The sequence below is a fragment of the Astatotilapia calliptera genome, chromosome 14 (assembly GCF_964374335.1).
Source record: "Astatotilapia calliptera chromosome 14, fAstCal68.1, whole genome shotgun sequence".
Taxonomy (NCBI): domain Eukaryota; kingdom Metazoa; phylum Chordata; class Actinopteri; order Cichliformes; family Cichlidae; genus Astatotilapia; species Astatotilapia calliptera.
This window is the reverse complement of record NC_137435.1, coordinates 13,310,541-13,329,259: the sequence shown is the minus strand read 5'-3', so window position 1 is coordinate 13,329,259 and position 18,719 is coordinate 13,310,541. Positions and strand designations below refer to the sequence as shown.

Below are 18,719 nucleotides of genomic sequence, written 5' to 3'. Positions count from 1 at the left end.
ATGGATGTAGGTCAGTGTTTTGATCATCAAAAGTGGATGAGAAACTGATTTATTTCTATGAAAAAAAAATTTTTTTTCTCTATTTAATTTCCTTGATACAGTAGGTGTGAGTATATTTATGACAATCAGTTTCAATGTTAAGAGTATTAAAGATGTTGAGTATGTCGTCTGGATATTTGAATACAGTGAACTGATTCTTCTGTTTTATGCATGGAATAGACATCGAAACTGGAATGAGAAATAAAATAAAGTCATTTAAAGGTCCATCCACTATAGCGTCAACTATCAGTTTGACTTCTCACACTTTCATTTAGCTTCCATGACACATTTTTTACATTTTTAAAGAACCGTTATGATGGAAACCTGAGACACATACATGTGAAAAAGAGAGTTTTTACAGGCCTAAAGGGACTTGTGGAGGAACTTTGGCACACTCTTCATTACAACATTGCTTCAGTTCTTTGAGGTTTATGGGCATTTGTTTATGCACAGCTCTCTTAAGGTCCAACCACAGCATTTGATTGCAGCACCTTGGTTCTTTTGTTTTTGGGCCATTCTCTTTTAGATCTTCTTCTGTGCTTGGGATCACTGTCCTGTTGCATGACCCAAATTGTGCCCAAGCTTTAGCTGCCAGGCAGAAGGCCGGACTGAATATACAGAGTTCATGACTAGATGGTCTGGTTCTGTGGGAGCAAAACAAGCCCAAATCATGATCGCTCCACCACCATGCTTGACAGTTAGAATGAGATTTCTATGCATGCAGTAGTGATCTGCAAACAGTCTGAGAAAACGTTCTATCTATCTATCTATCTATCTATCTATCTATCTATCTATCTATCTATCTATCTATCTATCTATCTGAAAACAGTTGCCTGTAAGACCCCGCTGAGGTCTTCGGCAATAATTAATCAACACCACAAGGGCATAAAGGCAGAGGATCCCCCCCCCCCCCAAAAGGAATCCTCACCAAAACAAATATAACAAAAATCACTGATGATGCAACATTTATTAAGAAAGAACCTTGTGCTTTTTTATCTTTATTTCAATTTCAAAAGATTGCAGCGTCCTCTATAAATTGTTTTATATTCCCGACATCAAAGTGTCCTATAAAGATTCTATTAATATGATTTTTATAGAGTTGTATTTCCTATAATTGTTTTTACAAATATCAGCTTCTTGGATTCCTGGAAAAAGCAGTAGATGGCAGTGTGAAACCAGAAATAATAATCTGCCAATACATCTCACTCATCCAAAGATCAACAGCATGTATGTAGACATAAGGTCTATAATTAGGTATGCATATATTATATTTTGCATTTCCACAATTTCACAGTCACATGATGTGAAACTCTTCTGATGCAGTTAAGGTTTAGCCCACTGAATACAACCGTGTAGTCCACCCACTACAAGAAAAAGAAAGAAAGAAAAAAAGACATAAAAAGGCAACATATTACAGATGAACTTGTTGCCCTCTTTGAATACTCATGCTCCATCAGACCATGCTGCCCTGCTTTCACTGTTGGTAGTGTTGCTAGGCAATGGTTCCTCTGTTGAGAAGCTCTTCGTGGCTGCCCTTTTGTTGCAGCTCAGACAAAACTGTACATTTTGATTGTTTTACAAAGAAATATCCAGGTTTGTCATCTTCCTTTTTGAGAAAAAATGTGAAGACTTCATTTTTCTGAGTGAAATGGAAAAAATATGTGCCATGCTTCAACTAATTAAAGAGCCAAATTAGCCAGAGCATCACAGTGTGACAGTGAGTCATATTACAGGTGTTGCTCATTGGCACCTGCATCTGTGCTATGTAGCTGTTGTACAAGGTGGTGGCTGTTTGCTTGAGCCATCGTGCATCATTTGCACAGTGATTATATATCTTCCAAGCTATGAATAATGCACTGCAGTTGGATTTAATATCCACCCAGTCTTTCCAGTCTCAAACCCGCAAGCCCTCTTCGTGCAAGCTTGATAGGCAGGTCTAACACCAACTAAGCTATTTAAGGGGTTGAAATAAGCGCAGGATATTAAAGCATATCAGCAGGTAAAACCTTCAGTGAATTAAAGGAGCAAATTTCTTTCTCTAGTTCGTGCTTTGCGCTCCTTCCTGTGAGTTTTGACATTTTGCAGTATATCATGAAAAACAGAAACTGCTGCTGAATGGATAAACGCCTGATAAACACATTCTGGAGTTTAAACATTTTGATTATACTCTGAAGCCTCAGGGTTTTTATATTTTATTTGTAGTACAGCGAAAATTCTGTAAAGACTCTTCATCTGTGAGGCCAAATTGACCAACCTTGGCCTTTGTGAATAAGAGACAAAATTCTGAACTACAATAAGCCTTTTGTTATTGACTGTTGTCTGCATCTCTCTGCTACAACTCCACTAGATTCAATGCAACAGAAATAAAGCACAAGAAACATCACATCTTTTTAGTTAGTCCCCTTAGTCAATGTGCCATGCACTATAACCTTTAATAATGGTTGATCCGCATTAATCTGCATGCAGTACATCTATAATGTATTTTACTGTTTACTACTTTGTCCATGATTTCTATTTTTTCTTACAAGACTTAAATGGTTAGTCAAATGGAGGCACTTAAGTCCCTCAAGTGTAAATACTGTATATAATAACAGCTTCCTTATAGCAGCTTCTAAAACCAGTGTTACAATGTGCCTTAATATTAGAAAACAATAAAAACAGAGATACAGGAAACATGGTAAAATAGCTGTAATTGTACTTTTCTTGCTAGAGATTTAAACTTGAACACAGCTTAAAATATAGTCTTGATTCTGGCTTGGAAAAGCTATAAAACCATTCAGTAACAATCTTAAAATCAATCTCTTACAAAATTAAAAGCCCACGTGGCAATTCTCAGCGTGGTGTGATCTCTTTTCCTGGTTTTAGTTGCAATTTTAAACGTTCCCTTCAGAGTCATGTGATTTATTTCTGAAATCTTAGCAGTCATGAGACGAAGGTAAGTAGGGCATCTTCTGACTCTTTCGACTGGACCAACCATGGAGAGATTATTCAGGTGTTTTAAAAGACTTGCTCATGACCGAAACATTTGCCCTTCTTTGCCAAAGCAGTCACATATTTCACTTGCAGCGTATCATCTCTAAACTGCCGGATTCATCAGTCAGTTACTGCGAAATACACAGCGAGCTGTGTTCTGCAGCGAGAGAGTTCTGCAGGTTATTCACAGCAGATACTTTCTGTTTATTTCATTTAAAAAAATCAGGGCAGAAGTGAAAGAACATACCAGGTCGCTGTCTTGCACAACGGCAGTAACGCGCTGTTATGCCGTGCAGAGACGCATCATTATAAACCTGCTCAAGATAATGGCCATCCATATCCAAACTTTAGACCTTATACACTTATTATATTGTGTATATAAATGCCTTATATGCAGTTCAGTGCCCAGTACTTTTACATACTGCTGTTTCTCATGCTTTTCACACTGAAAACAAATGATACATATGTTGGATAGATGAAGGCACTCCACATCTTAAGGGATTTAAAGAAATGCTAATGTAGACTATCTCTGGCTTTATATTGGTCATAACTGTCACACTTTCTTTGATGGATATTCTAATCTCTAAGTAACCTTCTGTGAGAGTCAGAAACCTGCTCTTTAAAGATTCCCATAAAGCCTGCCATCCCCCTCCATGCAGCCATCATTAGTGTGTGTGTGTGTGTGTGTGTGTGTGTGTGTCTTTTTCTCTTCCAAATATTTCTGCTGCATATTGTTCCTGTTCTAACTGTATAATGTAAGTACATTTAAGCTGCATTGTGCTTTTTAAAACTGCGAGATTCCTGAGGCTGTGTAGCTTGCGCTGCTTTTGATCTTTCATTTTAAATGTAACATTTTTCTGATTGCAGCTGACACACATTCGGATGGAGCTTTCATTAAAAAGCTGCAGCCAGAAGAGTCGGTGGGACTTTAAGGTGCAGCTCAAAGTCCCAGACACAATGATCAGATAGAAAAGGCAGGAAAAGGAACAAATGCTGGGGAGGTTAAAGTTTCACATCATGTCAGATTGAAGGAGGCAAATGGGTTCGTTAAGGAGGGATTCAGCGTCCTTCTGCGGCATTATGTAACTATTCACTTAAATTAAATTATCTCTATATAATATTAATGCTTCAGCTCATTGTGACATTTATGGATATCCTGATAACTGTTTATTTGTGCCCTTTATAGCATGATTAGTTACCACACAGCAAGAAGCCAGGGGCATTTCTGTGTGGCTTTCCTACAGCTGCTCCAGTTTTTTCCCCACAATCCAGAGACATGCAGCTTAGATCAACTGGTGATTCAAAAATATACCGTAGATGTAAACTGGTTGTCGGTCTCTCTGCATTAGATCAGTGACCTGCCCAGGGCGTACCCTGCCGCTCTATCCATGACAGCCAGGAAAGGCTCCAACCCAACTGCAACCCTGAACTGGATAAGTGGAGGAAAATGGAGGGATGCATTATTTATCTGCACTTTCTCTAAAGCTGCAGTTTTCTAATGTCATTGATTAGAAATTACAAATGATCTCTGTATAAAATTTCAATATCTCAGCCAATAGAAGAGCTGAATTATAGATCAGGTTATGAAACTGAAATTACAAACTTAAAATAAAATAGCTTCTTATTTTACATCTGCTTCCCCTGTAAAAGCAAAACAAAACAAAAAACATAATGTGTAAAAGTACAGTACAATTTACTGAAGGAATTTTCCATGTTAATTTTTATGGATTTGTTTAACCACACATTGAAATGTACCATTTATGATATAAGAAGGACAGAATAACAGGTTACCTTTTGTGATATTGATTTCACATATGAATCATGTGATCAGGATAAGGAAAATACAAGATAGCCCCAGTGTTGTTAAAGGTTTGCAGATGTAAAATCTTGAAAATCAATCAAATCAGCTGTGCCTTCATTGCATTTGTATGATCGTTGTCATTAGAAAAAGGCAGAAGTTGACTAAAGCTAAAATCACCTGTGAGGATATAAAGCTTATTTTAACTGTTGTGCAGAACAGTAACAGATTCTTGAACCAATTCTCTGAAGCCACTGACCCCTTTCATCCAGTAACTTTACTGAGTGTGTCAAAGTGAACGTACATTATCTGCTTTACACTCCAGGCCACATTTGTCAAGATGATGCTGAATGTGATGTGAATGATGTCTTGTAGCCTGATCCTCAAGGAACAAAAGATTTAGCTGAGTTTTTGTTTTCTCACTGAGGTTTTTCAAGAAAATTAAATGAAAAGTTGTGTGGTAGAGAGATGTCTTTAGAATAAATACTGAATAACTCCATATTTTGCATATACTTGAATACTTCTACACATCTGTGCTTACAGTACTTTTTTAAAAACAAAAAGTTCACTGAATTGTTTCAGCTAGTGATGGGTAATAGTTTAAATTCTTCTGTAAAAAAAGGAATAAACCATAGCAGTATTAAACACTGGGAACAGACTGCACTGTTCAGCTTGTAGCACTGTAAAGTTTGTCTGCTGGTTGCAAATGGGATTAACTTTACAAAAGTTATGAGAAAAGTCAAAAGCAGTAGGCGAGTTCTTTGTGTTCATTGTGTTTTGCTCACGTGCAGAGATTCCCGCCGTTGGCCACAACAGCTTGAACTCCTTCATCAACTGAGCCTCGCCCACAGTGAAGCTGATCACATTCAGAGAGGCTAAATGGCACCGTGATGCTGCACAGATCAAGAGTGTAGAATTAGACAGCGCTGCATCTACAGCTCTTTTTGCACTGTGGTATTTATAGATTTCACAAATGAGCTGGAAAATAGTGCGATGCACAGGAGAAAAAACACAGATGTTTAGAGGCTTATTGATTTTAGGTTGAACTTCAAATTTCTGCTTTTCTTCCACACCCTGGTCTTTTGCTTTATAATGATAATAGCTGGGTGTGTTTTCATTAAGAGGAGCTATTTCTGGAAGCACTGTACACCTTTACAAACATGCAAAACCTTGGCAACTACACTTAGCTAAATGTGTTTTAATATAACTGTCATCAAAAAGCTGAGTGCAGGGCTTTTGATGGGTGTGGAGATGCTGCGTGCGGGTAGTTATATAGACTCACTGCAAATCAAGACTGAAAAAAACGTTAAAATTAAATTATTTAACCTTCTGAGCTAAGCTGAAAGACACATGTGAAGGATAGTGCTGTGATTCGGTGCGCTGAGAAAAGCAAAGCGTGGCGCTTCGCTACTGCCGTATTTTCCCCACAGATACACAATTTGGGCGGGCTGTTCACAGACTCTACTGATGACCACTGAACATGACAAGTGATTCTCATCTGAGGAGCACTGCAGAGAATCAAAGTGACTTTGAGGCCCTAAGCCCTCCTGCCAGCACAATGGATTTGTCAGTCACATCTGCTGCTTCATAGACAAACAGAGACAAAGGACACAAAGATATCAAATTGTTTTTGGATCCTGCTTTTAAAGGTTATGTTTAGCATTTACGCCTACTTTTAATTGTTCTCATTGATACAATAATTTCTGTGAAATGCTGCAGTGTGTCTGCGTCGGGCAAAAAACTGGAAAAAAAATTGTTCGAAAATAATTCACTTTATTTTTTCTCTGGGTTATAAAAGTTATATGAGATTTTTCTGAGACACTACAAGGCTTACTTAAGGATTATTTCTTTGCCTCGCACTAAATCCAAATGGCCCACATGTTAATTCACACAGTCCACAAAGTCAAGCTCAGCACAGTAGATCAGCTGATCTCAGTGCCAGCCCACATGAGCTGAGAGCTCAGCTGATGCCCTTAGTTAATTTCAGGTATGGCACACTAATTAAGCTAATTATCCTTATACATGCTTATACAGTTGCAGCACATCTGCAGGCCACTTCGCAGCCATCCTCCACCTTTTATTCTTTCTCTTAATTAGTGTCATGGCAACTTGATGCATTTTGAAGGTGCAGTTATGGTCAACATTGAAGTTCAAGCTGAGCTTCAGAATGGGAAAGAAAAGTGATTTAAGTTAGTCTGAAGGTGAAACAGTTGCAGACAGGCCGGTAGGAGTATTTTAGAAAATGTTGAACTACTGGGATTTTCCCATATAACCATCTTTAGAGTTTATAGAGAATGGCCTGGAAAAGAGAAAATATCCAGCTGTCTGGGTGAAAATGTCTGGTTGATTAGTCTGGACTGGTTAAGTCTATGGAACAGTGACTCAAAAAACCCACTTGTTACAGCCAAGCAGAAGAGCATCTCTGACTGTACAACACATTAAACCGATGAACTAATTGGACTAGAGCAGCAGAAATCCACACTGGGTGTAATTCCTGTCAGCTAGAACAGGAAATGAGGTCACAATTCACACAGGCTCACCAAAATGGGACATTCTCTGAGTCTTGAGTCATGAGTCATGATTTCAGGGTGAGAATTTGGCATAAACATGAAAGCATTGATCTGTGCTCAACAGTTCAGGATGGTGATGTTGTAATGGACTGGTGGATATTTTCTTTGCACACTCTGGGCCTCTTACTACCAGCTGAGCATTGTCCAAACACCACAACCCGACTGAATATTCTTGCTGACCATGTCCATCCCTTTGTGACCACAGTGTTCTCTTCTTTTGATGGATGCTTCCAGCAGGATATGGTACCGTGCCACAAAGCTCAAATTATCTCAAACTAGATTCTTCAACATGAAAATTAGTTCACTGTACTGAAAGAGCCTCCACAATCACCAGGTGTCAATCTATATATAACATCTGATATAATTCCTTGCTCTAGAACAAATATCAAAGTATAGTGTACTATTATTTCCCAGATTCCCTGCTTTATCCCATCAAAAAAAGTCCCACAGACTGAATATTTGACATTTGACAGGCTAATTTGAGGCATTTGTGCTTGAAATGTAAGTGAAACAGTAAGAAGACACTGAGCTAAAGGCAATTCTTCCAGACTGACTCACGCATGTCAAAAAGTCATTTTGTCTATCATATGACAGAAATTTGTATATGTATACATGTTTTCTGTTTCTGTCCCAGATGGATCATCATTATTATTAAAACTACAGGGTGGGCCATTTATATGGATACACCATAATAAAATGGGAATGGTTGGTGATATTAAAATCCTGTTTGTGGCACATTAGTATATGTGAGGGGGCAAACTCCTCAAGATTGGTGGTGACCATGGTGGCCATTTAGAAGTCGGCCATCTTGGATACAACTTTTGTTTTTTCAATAGGAAGAGGGCCATGTGACACATCAAACTTATTGGTAATGTCACAAGAAAAACAATGGTGTGCTTGGTTTCAACGTAACTTTATTCTTTCATGAGTTATTTACAAGTTTCTCTTTGTTCACAGCCATTGACATGTCGAAGAGGTTAACATGTGAGGAGCCGATCGAAATTGTGTTGATATCTGGTGAACACAGTAACCGGATCATTGCAGCAGATTTCAATGCAAGACACCCTACGAAACCACCCGTCTCCCATGCTACAGTTAGCAAACTGCTTGCTCAGTTTTGTGAAACTGGTTCAGTGTTGGATTTGCCAAAATGTGGACGCAAGAAAACTGTCACTAATGAAGAAACATCAGTGGCTGTCCTAGCTTCATTCAGCAAGAGCCCACAGCGTAGCACTCGCCGCATGTCACTGAGAGTGGCATTAGTTGAACATCCCTTCGGCGGATATTAGCTACTCACAAATGGCACCCTTACAAACTCCAGCTACTGCAGCATCTCAACGAGGATGACCCAGATCAGCGCACAGAATTTGCAGAATGGGCAAAACAAAAATTGGAACAGGACCCTCAGTTCATACAGAAGATTTTGTTCAGCGATGAGGCAAACTTTTATGTGAGTGGTGAAGTTAAAAAACAAAACCACCGCTATTGGTCTGACACTAACCCACATTGGATGGATCCCTCCAAGACTGTTGGAACAACAAAAGTGATGGTTTGGTGTGATATATGGGGTACAACGATAGTGGGTCCATTCTTCATCAATGGAAACCTCAAGGCCACTGGATATTTGAAATTGCTACATGATGATGTGTTTCCCTCTTTATGCACTGAAGCTGGCACGTTCCCTGAGTTTTTCCAGCAAGAATCTGCACCACCACATTATGGGTGCCAGGTCCGAGCATTCCTAGATGAACAGTTTCCTGGAAAGTGGATTGGTCGTCGTGGGCCAGTTGAATGGTCCCCAAGGTCTCCCGATCTGACCCCCTTAGACTTTTATCTTTGGGGTCATCTGAAGGCAATTGTCTATGGTGTGAAGATACGAGATGTGCAGCGCCTGAAACTATGGATACTGGATGCCTGTGCTGGCATTTCTCCTGCGGTGTTGCTATCAGAGTGTGAAGAGTGGGAGAAGAGGGTTGCATTGACAATCCAACACAATGGGCAGCACATTGAACACATTTTATAAGCGGTCAGAAACTTGTAAATAACTCATGAAAGAATAAAGTTACGTTGAAACCAAGCACGCCATTGTTTTTCTTGTGACATTACCAATAAGTTTGATGTGTCACGTGGCCCTCTTCCTATTGAAAAAACAAAAGTTGTATCCAAGATGGCCGACTTCTAAATGGCCACCATGGTCACCACCAATCTTGAGGAGTTTGCCCCCTCACATATACTAATGTACCACAAACAGGACTTTAATATCACCAACCATTCCCATGTTATTACGGTGTATCCATATAAATGGCCCATCCTGTAGTAGGAGCACTATGAGGTAATGCAACACACCATCTATTGATAATGACTGTTTCGTCAGACATATGAAAGGGAAAGTGAACTACAAGCTAATCAATACTCTGAACTTGTAAAACTCATAGTGAGAGCTGATTCATATTTTGAAAAATTAATGCCACATTTTTTTTTTGCACAAACACAAAAATAAACCATCCGTCCATCCATCCATCCATCTTCATCCGCTTTATCCGAGGCCGGGTCGCGGGGGCAGCAGCCTAAGCAAAGAGGCCCAGACCTCCCTCTCCCCAGCCACCTCCTCCAGCTTATCCGGGGGAATACCAAGGCGTTCCCAGGCCAGCCGAGAGATATAATCTCTCCAGCGTGTCCTGGGTCTGCCCCGGGGCCTCCTCCCGGTGGGACATGCCTGGAACACCTCACCCAGGAGGCGCCCAGGGGGCATCCTTGTCAGATGCCCGAACCACCTCAGCTGGCTCCTTTCGATGTGGAGCAGCAGCTGCTCTACTCTGAGCCCCTCCCGGATGGCCGAACTTCTCACCCTATCTCTAAGGGAGAGGCCAGCCACCCTTCGGAGGAAGCTCATTTCTGCCGCTTGTATCCGCGATCTCGTTCTTTCGGTCACTACCCACAGCTCGTGGCCATAGGTGAGGGTAGGGACGTAGATCGACCGGTAAATTGAGAGCTTTGCTTTTACACTCAGCTCCCTCTTCACCACGACGGACCGGTGCAGCGTCTGCATTACTGCAGCTGCAGCCCCAATCCGTCTGTCGATCTCAGGCTCCCTTCTCCCATCACTCGCGAACAAGACCCCGAGATACTTGAACTCCTCCACTTGGGGCAGGAACTCATCCCCGACCCGGAGTGGGCACTCCACCCTTTTCCGGCTGAGAACCATGGCCTCAGATTTGGAGGTGCTGATCCTCATTCCCGCTGCTTCACACTCGGCTGCGAACCGTTCCAGTGCGAGCTGGAGGCCCCCACCCGATGAAGCCAACAGAACCACATCATCCGCAAAAATCAGAGATGAGATTCTGAGGCCACCAAAGCGAAAGCCCTCCGCCACTTGGCTGTGCCTAGAAATCCTGTCCATAAAAATTATGAACAGAACCGGAGACAAAGGGCAGCCCTGGCAGAGCCCATCACCCACCAGGAACGAGTCCAACTTATTGCCGGCAATGCGAACCAAGCTCTTGCAACGGTTGTATAGGGATCGAATGGCCCGTAGCAATGGGCCAGACACCCCATACTCCCGCAACACCTCCCACAGGACACCCCGAGGGACACGGTCGAATGCCTTCTCCAAGTCCACAAAACACATGTAGACTGGTTGGGCAAACTCCCATGCACCCTCAAGTATCCTCGAGAGGATAAAGAGCTGGTCCAAAAATAAACCAGCAACTAAAAATAAAAGTTGAAAAGCAGGGCTATTCTGTTGTGTAAAACACTGCTGACCACTAATGGCCAAAAGTGTGAATTATTCTTAGAAACAGTCTGAAATGATTGTGACCTACAGAGCTTTTAAAAACACCATAAACAGACATGCAGCAGAACATCTGCTCAGCAGTCGACGTCCTTGACATCTTGCTTGGTGCAAGCAGGTTAGCGAGCTGCAGCCTGACTGACTGATGCTGGATGGGGCCCTCAGTGTACACACCCATATGTCTCTGTCACTAAAGCATCCGAGTCTGTGGGAGCATTTGAGCCTATGCATATTGCACTGGATTTTAAACACACTACAATAAAGGAACAGAGCCAGGATTTGCTGTGGGTTTTGTTTGAAAATTGTGGATTAAGGACACTATAACTGTATTCTTTTCCAGTTTTTAGAGTAATCTTGTGGAGGACATGGAAAAAAAAACTTGTCTGCTCACAGTGGCGACAGATTGAGATGATCCCACCGGATGATCACCCTAAAAATAAGCAAGTGTACAGGACTTGGTGGTAGTGGAGTGATATAATCTTTTATTCAAGCACAAAAAAACCCCACGTAATAAGCCTCCCTTACATGTAGAAATCCAGCAGATGCAACATGCAGCAACGTGACCTTGAATGATCAAAATCAGAAATGCTGCACCAAAATTGTACTGATACACTTTAAAGCATTCTGCAGCAAGGATGTGGTGAAACCGAAATCTGATTAATGATGCCTTCATTAAAAGAAATTACTGTTTTCCACAAAAAAAATCCCTGAAATTATTTTCCAGACAGCACGACTGGTTCGCACTATATTTAAAAATATAGACTTTTTTATGTTCCCTTGCTCCATTTGGTAATAACTATCCTCAGCCTCCTCGATTGGAGCTGTAAAACTAATAGAAGTGGTGTTACATAAGAGATTATCCTAACTCTTATCTTTTCTTTGCCATTCGTTATAGAAAATCAAGTTCTCCATAGAAATTACAACAACAACAAAAAAGGCTCTCCTGTGGTCTTTTGAAGCAAATGTCATGTTTGTCCCCGTGGAAACAGGCTCATCAAAGGCTCGGGATATTCAAGGTATAGGCCTATAATGTGTCCTGGTGTTGTGTCAGCACTTCTGTAACTTTAGGTGAGGGTTGGAGAGGGAAGGGGGGTCTGGCGGTAATATGACCTTGTTTTGCCATGCAGCAGCCACAGCACAACGCTGCACAACTCCACCGGCAGCAATTGTGAGAATCTGACGGATGCTCCACCTTCCAAATGGCTCGAGCTGCATTGCTAACACTTCTTCCGTGCAGCTCTCTCTGTGGAGTTTAAATGTAGGGGCATGACTAAACAAGAGCTTCCTGCCACACTGCTATTGATAATTAGGACTCATAATTTATGACTCACAACTTGCATTGTATATGCCATTGAGCCTGCTGCTGAGTAAAGCCTTCCTTCCAGCAGCAGCAGCAGCAGCAGCAGCAGCATTCAGGCTGTTCTCTTACTGGCACAACATGAGCTCAGGGAGGCTTTCTTTAGCATCCTGCACTGGGTCTCACACCTATAAGAGCTGCACCGAAACATGTATGCAGCATGCTACAGCTTGCTGTGAGGGAGGAGCAGATGCTACCTCTACCTCATATTTGCACGAAGTTTGATTCATTTGAACACTTTTTAGAGGCTTGGTACTGCAAAGCTCTGTGGAATTTCACAATAAAGGTATATTCAATATAAATTATTATTTTACTTACTTCCTGTCTTATAAATCCTTAACCCCTCATCTTGTGTGAGCCCATGCGAAGGCTGGAAGCAAGTAACATAGAGCGGGTGAAAGAAAAAGAATCTGAATGGGGGTAAATGCTTGCTTACAGCATAACAATAAGTGGAAGGTTTCATAAGATTATCTGAATCATGGCAAGCGGCATGGTGGAGCTGTGGTTAGCACAGTTGCCTCACAGCAAGAAGGTCCTGCATGGGTTCAAATCCACCCTCTGGCTGGGGCCTTTCTATTTGGAGTTTGCATATTGCACAGGTTCTCTCCTTCAGTCTATAGAGATGAAGGTAGTGGGGTTAGGTTAACTAGTAATTTGAAGTTGCCAATAGATGTGATGTGAGTGCAAATGGTTTTCTGCCTCCATGTGTTAGCCCTGCAACAGACGGGTGACCTGTCCAAGGCGTACCCTGCCTCTCGCCCTGTTGCAGCTGCGATGGGCTCCAGCCACACTACCACCCTGAAGAGGATGCGTGGATCACAGCTTTGGTCTTGAAAGTAACCACACCTGAACCTGACACCTTTATGAGAATTTAAGGTGACATTAGTGCAGCACCACCATCACCAAATCAAAGAATGGGCAATTATCTTTTGTTTGAATATTCCATCAAAATGTCCCACATCTGAGATAAAGTGCAACTCATCTCGAAGATGAGTTAGAGACTGTGTTCTGTATGATACTTCAGTATGCCTGTCCCTTTTAAATGCTACTGCATTTAACACATATGCCCGAGTTTATGTGGAGGAGGCTTAATGCTTGAGGTTTAATCCCAGTAAAACCTGAGCCCTATAGTGGATTTCAAATGTGTGCTAAAATATTCAAATGCGTTATGACAATATCATTTCACTGCATGGTTTCCAGACAAAAAAAAAAAAGGGGGGGGGGGGTGTCTTTGATTTTTTTTTTGGTCACATTTGTAGATTTTTCTTTGATTTCACGCAGGAGCAAAAAAAGAAAAAAAGGAGGGAGGGGTGAGACAGACAGACAAGACAGACAGAAATGTCGAGGCAAAAATGAGACAAATTCGGCTGCAAGACTTTGCTAAAATAATAGATCACCCACATGTTTATCTTCAGTAACAAGGCAGCAGCGGCGGCGGCGGCAGGAGCGTGTAAGGAGTGTAGTTTGTGCGCGATCTGAGCTGATGTGGAGCAGCCAGAGACGCACAGGCGTTCTGAATCCTCTGTGGTCATGCATGTAGAAAAACAGAGGGGGTGAATCTGAGGCACCCTTATCAGTGGCAACCATGTGTACGCAGTGGGCAGCATGATGGAGCTGCATCCTCACGCTCGCGGCCATCGAGGAAAAAATAGTGGAAAACGCTCTCGCATGTGTCGCCACACCCAGCAAATAAAGCCAGACACGGCACAGTAGCGAAACCCCCCAAACCCCTAAAAAAACGAGTGTTTTAAACCGGCAACAGCGACATGACAGCTACCGACGGCTGTGGAGGAGCCACAGATGAGTCACACAGCTCCACCAGCGTCCCCCATTTTCATTACACACACAGTCAACCTGCAACCTATGTAGCGGGATTGGGGGGGGGGGGGGAGGTTGCCAGTATTGATATGAGGAATAATGCAAAAGGAAAGTGGGTGGATGAATGGATGGCGTGCGGTGATGGTGCACGTGGGGACACTTTAGGAGAGGTGTTCAAAGATGTGGACACGGGCTCTCTTGTCAATGCGCATGATACTGCGGTTCCACTACTACGGCACGCTCCAACTCACCTTGAATCGGCGCACGGCCGATTCTCCTGTCATTCGGGTGCGGGGCGTAAGGAGAACCAATACACGCCCCAAAGACTCAATCAGCAGCCAATCCAGTGACAGGAGAGGCGGACCTGTGGCTGCATTCTCACACTTGGTTTCACTATGCGCTCGTAAAACGGCTCCGTCTACTACAAACGGTGCAGGTGCTCTGTCTCTTCGGGAGAGGATGCGGATGGAAGGACGGGGGAGGGAAGGGATGAAGGGAAACGCCACGAGGAAAGAAAATAGGATATGAAAAGGGGCTTGTGCTAAGAGACCGCGAGGTGCAAGGTCGAATATGAGAGATTGGTTGAACGGGGCACTTTGCGTGGTAATAGCTGGTCGGCAATAGTACTATGATTTGGTATGTGGCCACTCTGATAGCAAGTGTATTCAGCACCAGAGGAACGGCCGCTCAAGGTGAGTTGAAGTGCAATATATCTTGTGCCGCACATAGCTTTTGATTTCTGCTGTCTTCGCGTGCTCTTGGTGCTGCTTGTTCTGATCGCAAGAGATTTTTTTTTGCCTCCCCCCCCTCCCTCCTTCTTCTTCTGTATGTTAGGTCATATGAACTGTGGGGCAATTTGATTCTAACAAATGGCTGCATATCTCATATGTCACGTGAAAGTTTAGCCCTGGTTAAAGGCTGTCAGGAAAACAAAAATTGCCTTGAAAACGGCCTGGCTCATTTACATGGTTACCTGAAATGATAATTCTGATAACACATCCATGTGTCCACGATGACTGATCACGGCAAAGATAGCTCTATTAATGTGGCTGGTGGGTTTGGCCCGTGTATGTGAAATATGTGAGGCTCATTTGGGTGATAAAGCAGCGAGCAGATTGGAAGATAACGTCCCTGCTGCTGCTGCTGAGGGGAAATGTGTGCATTGTAGGCTATCATAGCAAGCAGTCCCATTTGAGTTCTCCAGAGAGGGGTGTGACCGTCTCAGCCCTCAAGATGGAAAAGTAACTAAATAATGCATCACGTGTCAGATAAAATGCACTCTTGGATTTGATAGAGCCCGCTGCAGCATGCATGGGATTCGTATGCTGAATTTCACATTGCACATGGATGGAGGGAGGGAGGGAGGGGGTGTGATGCACTAAGCACCCAGGCTGCAAGACTCGCCTTGTGCTGATCTAAGAGCTTCGTAAACTAGTCATTCCTACAGTTACAACCTGCACAATCTCCCTTTTGTTCATATTTATTTATTTATTTTTACCAGCACTCTGTATTGACCCATGTACTTACTTAACCTTGCTTTTCCACTTGTGTCCAGAGGAGGGAGACATCTGCCAAGTTGTCCCCTAGTACTTATCCCAATGACCCCCACATACCCAGTCAAAACTGGTCTGCTCACAGGTCTGACTCCTCCTGTGATGTCAGCCAAGGCCAAGATAAGCCCAATATGAAATCTTGAGCCAATGTAGTGAAACGAGTTTGATTTAGGAAGAGAAACCGCTCAGAGGGTTTTTTTTAAACACTCATCATCTGCCTTACATAGATGGGGATCTTAATCATATCGATTCAAAGGTGTTGTCTGATATAGTCACTGCACAGAAGGTGATTTAAGCCTCACAGGCTGCATGAGAGAATCACAAATCACGACATAGGCTATTAGTGACTACAAATGAGAGGCGGTCTACTTCAAATATTACAGGGACCCTAAATATACCATCTGATTGTAGCCTGCTACCATGAAAAATCACTGACAAAGCATGAAAACACCAACTGTGCCTTTTCTTGACTGTTCGTGAACTACAGCGCACACTGACCTGTGCTCAGAGTTTAAGGATTTCTGGCAATAAATGAAGTGTTTTGATGTAATTTTTGGTTAATAGAGAACAAGAAACGACGTGTTAAGTATCAGTATAGGTACAGTTGAAAATAGTTGAAAATGTAGCATACTGCTAAAACATTAACATCAGTATTTACTCTGGCAGCTAATTATTTGGAAGAACATTACTACTTTCATGTGTGTCCATTAATTGAGAATCTACACCCTGCCGCTATTTAGCCTAGCTTAGCATATGCACTGTAGGCAAGGTGAAACAACTACCCTGCTATTAAAATGTTATATTTTTCATAAAGTTTGATGGATTTGCCACTGCAGATTATGTCATTTATTCTTGATCATTGCTTCCATGTATGGAGGCTTCAGGTCCAATTTTTATATTCCAATGGACAAAACAAATGGCCAGAAACTTACTTGCTCCAAAGAAAGAGAATCAAAGTTGGATCTCAGATGAGCTGAGACTTGGCTCATTTTCCATGGCTGGGTTTTTGTTGTATGTGCACTTTGCTCAGTGTTAGGGATTAATAAATGACCGTGAGCCTGCAGCAAAATGATGACATGTTTCAAACTTAAATTCATGATGTCTGGTGACTTGTCTCAGAAATAGTTGCACATATATATTTTATTGCATAAATGGAGAATGTTTTGTGTAATGAGATATAATTATTATTCTTTCGTATACTATCAAATTTATATAATTAATTTTTTTAAGCTACATTCAGTTGTTTTTCAGGTTATTTAATGGGGAAAAATATTCTTTTTTTTAACTTATTAATATACATTGACTGTGGGATTGTGTCTTCCAAAAATAAATTAAATTCTCATAAACCTAGACTTAATCAATTAAAAATGCATAGGAGCAGACATTGGTTTGATGTAGTGGCTGTGATCCCCCGCCTTCTTGAATATACTGGTTGAGATAGTTTGATTACATTCTCACATTGTATGAGAATTCATTCACTAAGTGTCCAAGTCCAACGATGTTAAATCCACTTTAATGAATGTTGTAACAGAGGCTAACAGAGGCTAAGAGCAGCAAACGGATGCTAACGGAGGCTAACAGCAGCTAATACCACAAAAGCAGCAGCACTAACTGACAGAAAAGTTCTCAGCCTCAGCACCTCAGTATGACTGTCATTTGAGAGAAGTGAGCTTCACTGACTCATCAACTCGTATTGGACTCCTTTTAAGTTTTACAGCCTCCTCCACCAGAAATGGTTGTAGACACATATTGACAGGGTAAACAGCAGACTGACAGCCTACACTCACTATAGATGAATGGTGACCAGAGTTTTTTGTCCTACAGTGGCTACTGTAGCTAGGATTGTGCACCTAAATTGGGAGGGATAAAAACATATAGAGGTAAGATTTTACACAATGTAACTTTCAGATGAGATTGTATGTTAATATTTGATAATGTATTAAAATAAATCACATTTAGATATTTGGATAAACGCTACAAGATAAGAATTTTAGGAAAGAAAGTTCTAATTGAACACATACAGGATAGACATACAGGATAGCCTCAGAAAGAAAATCAAAATATAATATACTGATACACCTGCAGTGACAATAAAACTGATTTTTGGACTAGAATTGTCTTAAAACACTAAGTTGTGTTAATGGTACAACAGGGTTTTGCACAGGCTTTACGCCTCCTTTATAGGGACTTAAAGTGCATTTTGAGATGTAGACGAGGCATCATCTGCAAACGTGTTTGCTGTAATACACTGTGAGGCATGCACAGAGCTTATAAAATTACAATGAGTAGTTTAGAAACCCTTCTGAATAGGTTCTGATCCTTCATGGGTTGATAAGTCTTAAACAGTTCTTGGCAAAAATTTGGATTTCCATCTGAAAGAGACGTGATTCCTGGAGTGTGACCAGGACTCTCGAGTAAAGCAGCACTGAGTTATAAGAAAGTAGTCCCATAATTCGTTAATTGAGTCTACTGCTGTCATTTAGGTAAGGATTACTTTGTATTGTCATTTTCAAGAGTTGTAAAACCACTCCTCAAAGTATTCTGCAGGAGGTCTCTTCCTGTTAAAAGGGAACTTTTTCCTTCCCACTGTTACCAAGTGTATATTCATAGGTGGTTGTTTGATTGTTGGGCTTTTCTCTGTATTATTGTAGGGTCCTTACCTTACAATATAAAGCACCTTGAGGCTACTCTTGTGATTTTTGCACTATGTGAATAAAACAAAAAAAATCAAGAAGACTCAAGAAGAATCAAGAATCATTGAATGGAATTATTGTAAAGTGTAGGAAAGTTTCTGATAAGACTTCAAACTCATTCAATTATC

At 41.6% G+C, this 18,719-nt stretch overlaps 1 protein-coding gene across 2 annotated transcripts in view; it reads left to right on the top strand.

Annotated features, from left to right (window-relative positions):
• The first annotated feature begins 14,719 nt into the window (after positions 1-14,719).
• The window catches only part of igsf9ba (immunoglobulin superfamily, member 9Ba), a 73,238-nt gene continuing 69,238 nt past the window's right edge, over positions 14,720-18,719 (top strand). For both annotated transcript variants that reach the window (XR_013901399.1, XM_026191692.2), the window contains exon 1: positions 14,720-15,037. Coding sequence is in view for 1 of the 2 variants with exons in the window: in XM_026191692.2 (XP_026047477.1) it covers positions 14,974-15,037 (64 nt within the window). In the remaining variant the exon portion in view is untranslated. The remainder of the gene's footprint in view (positions 15,038-18,719) is intronic.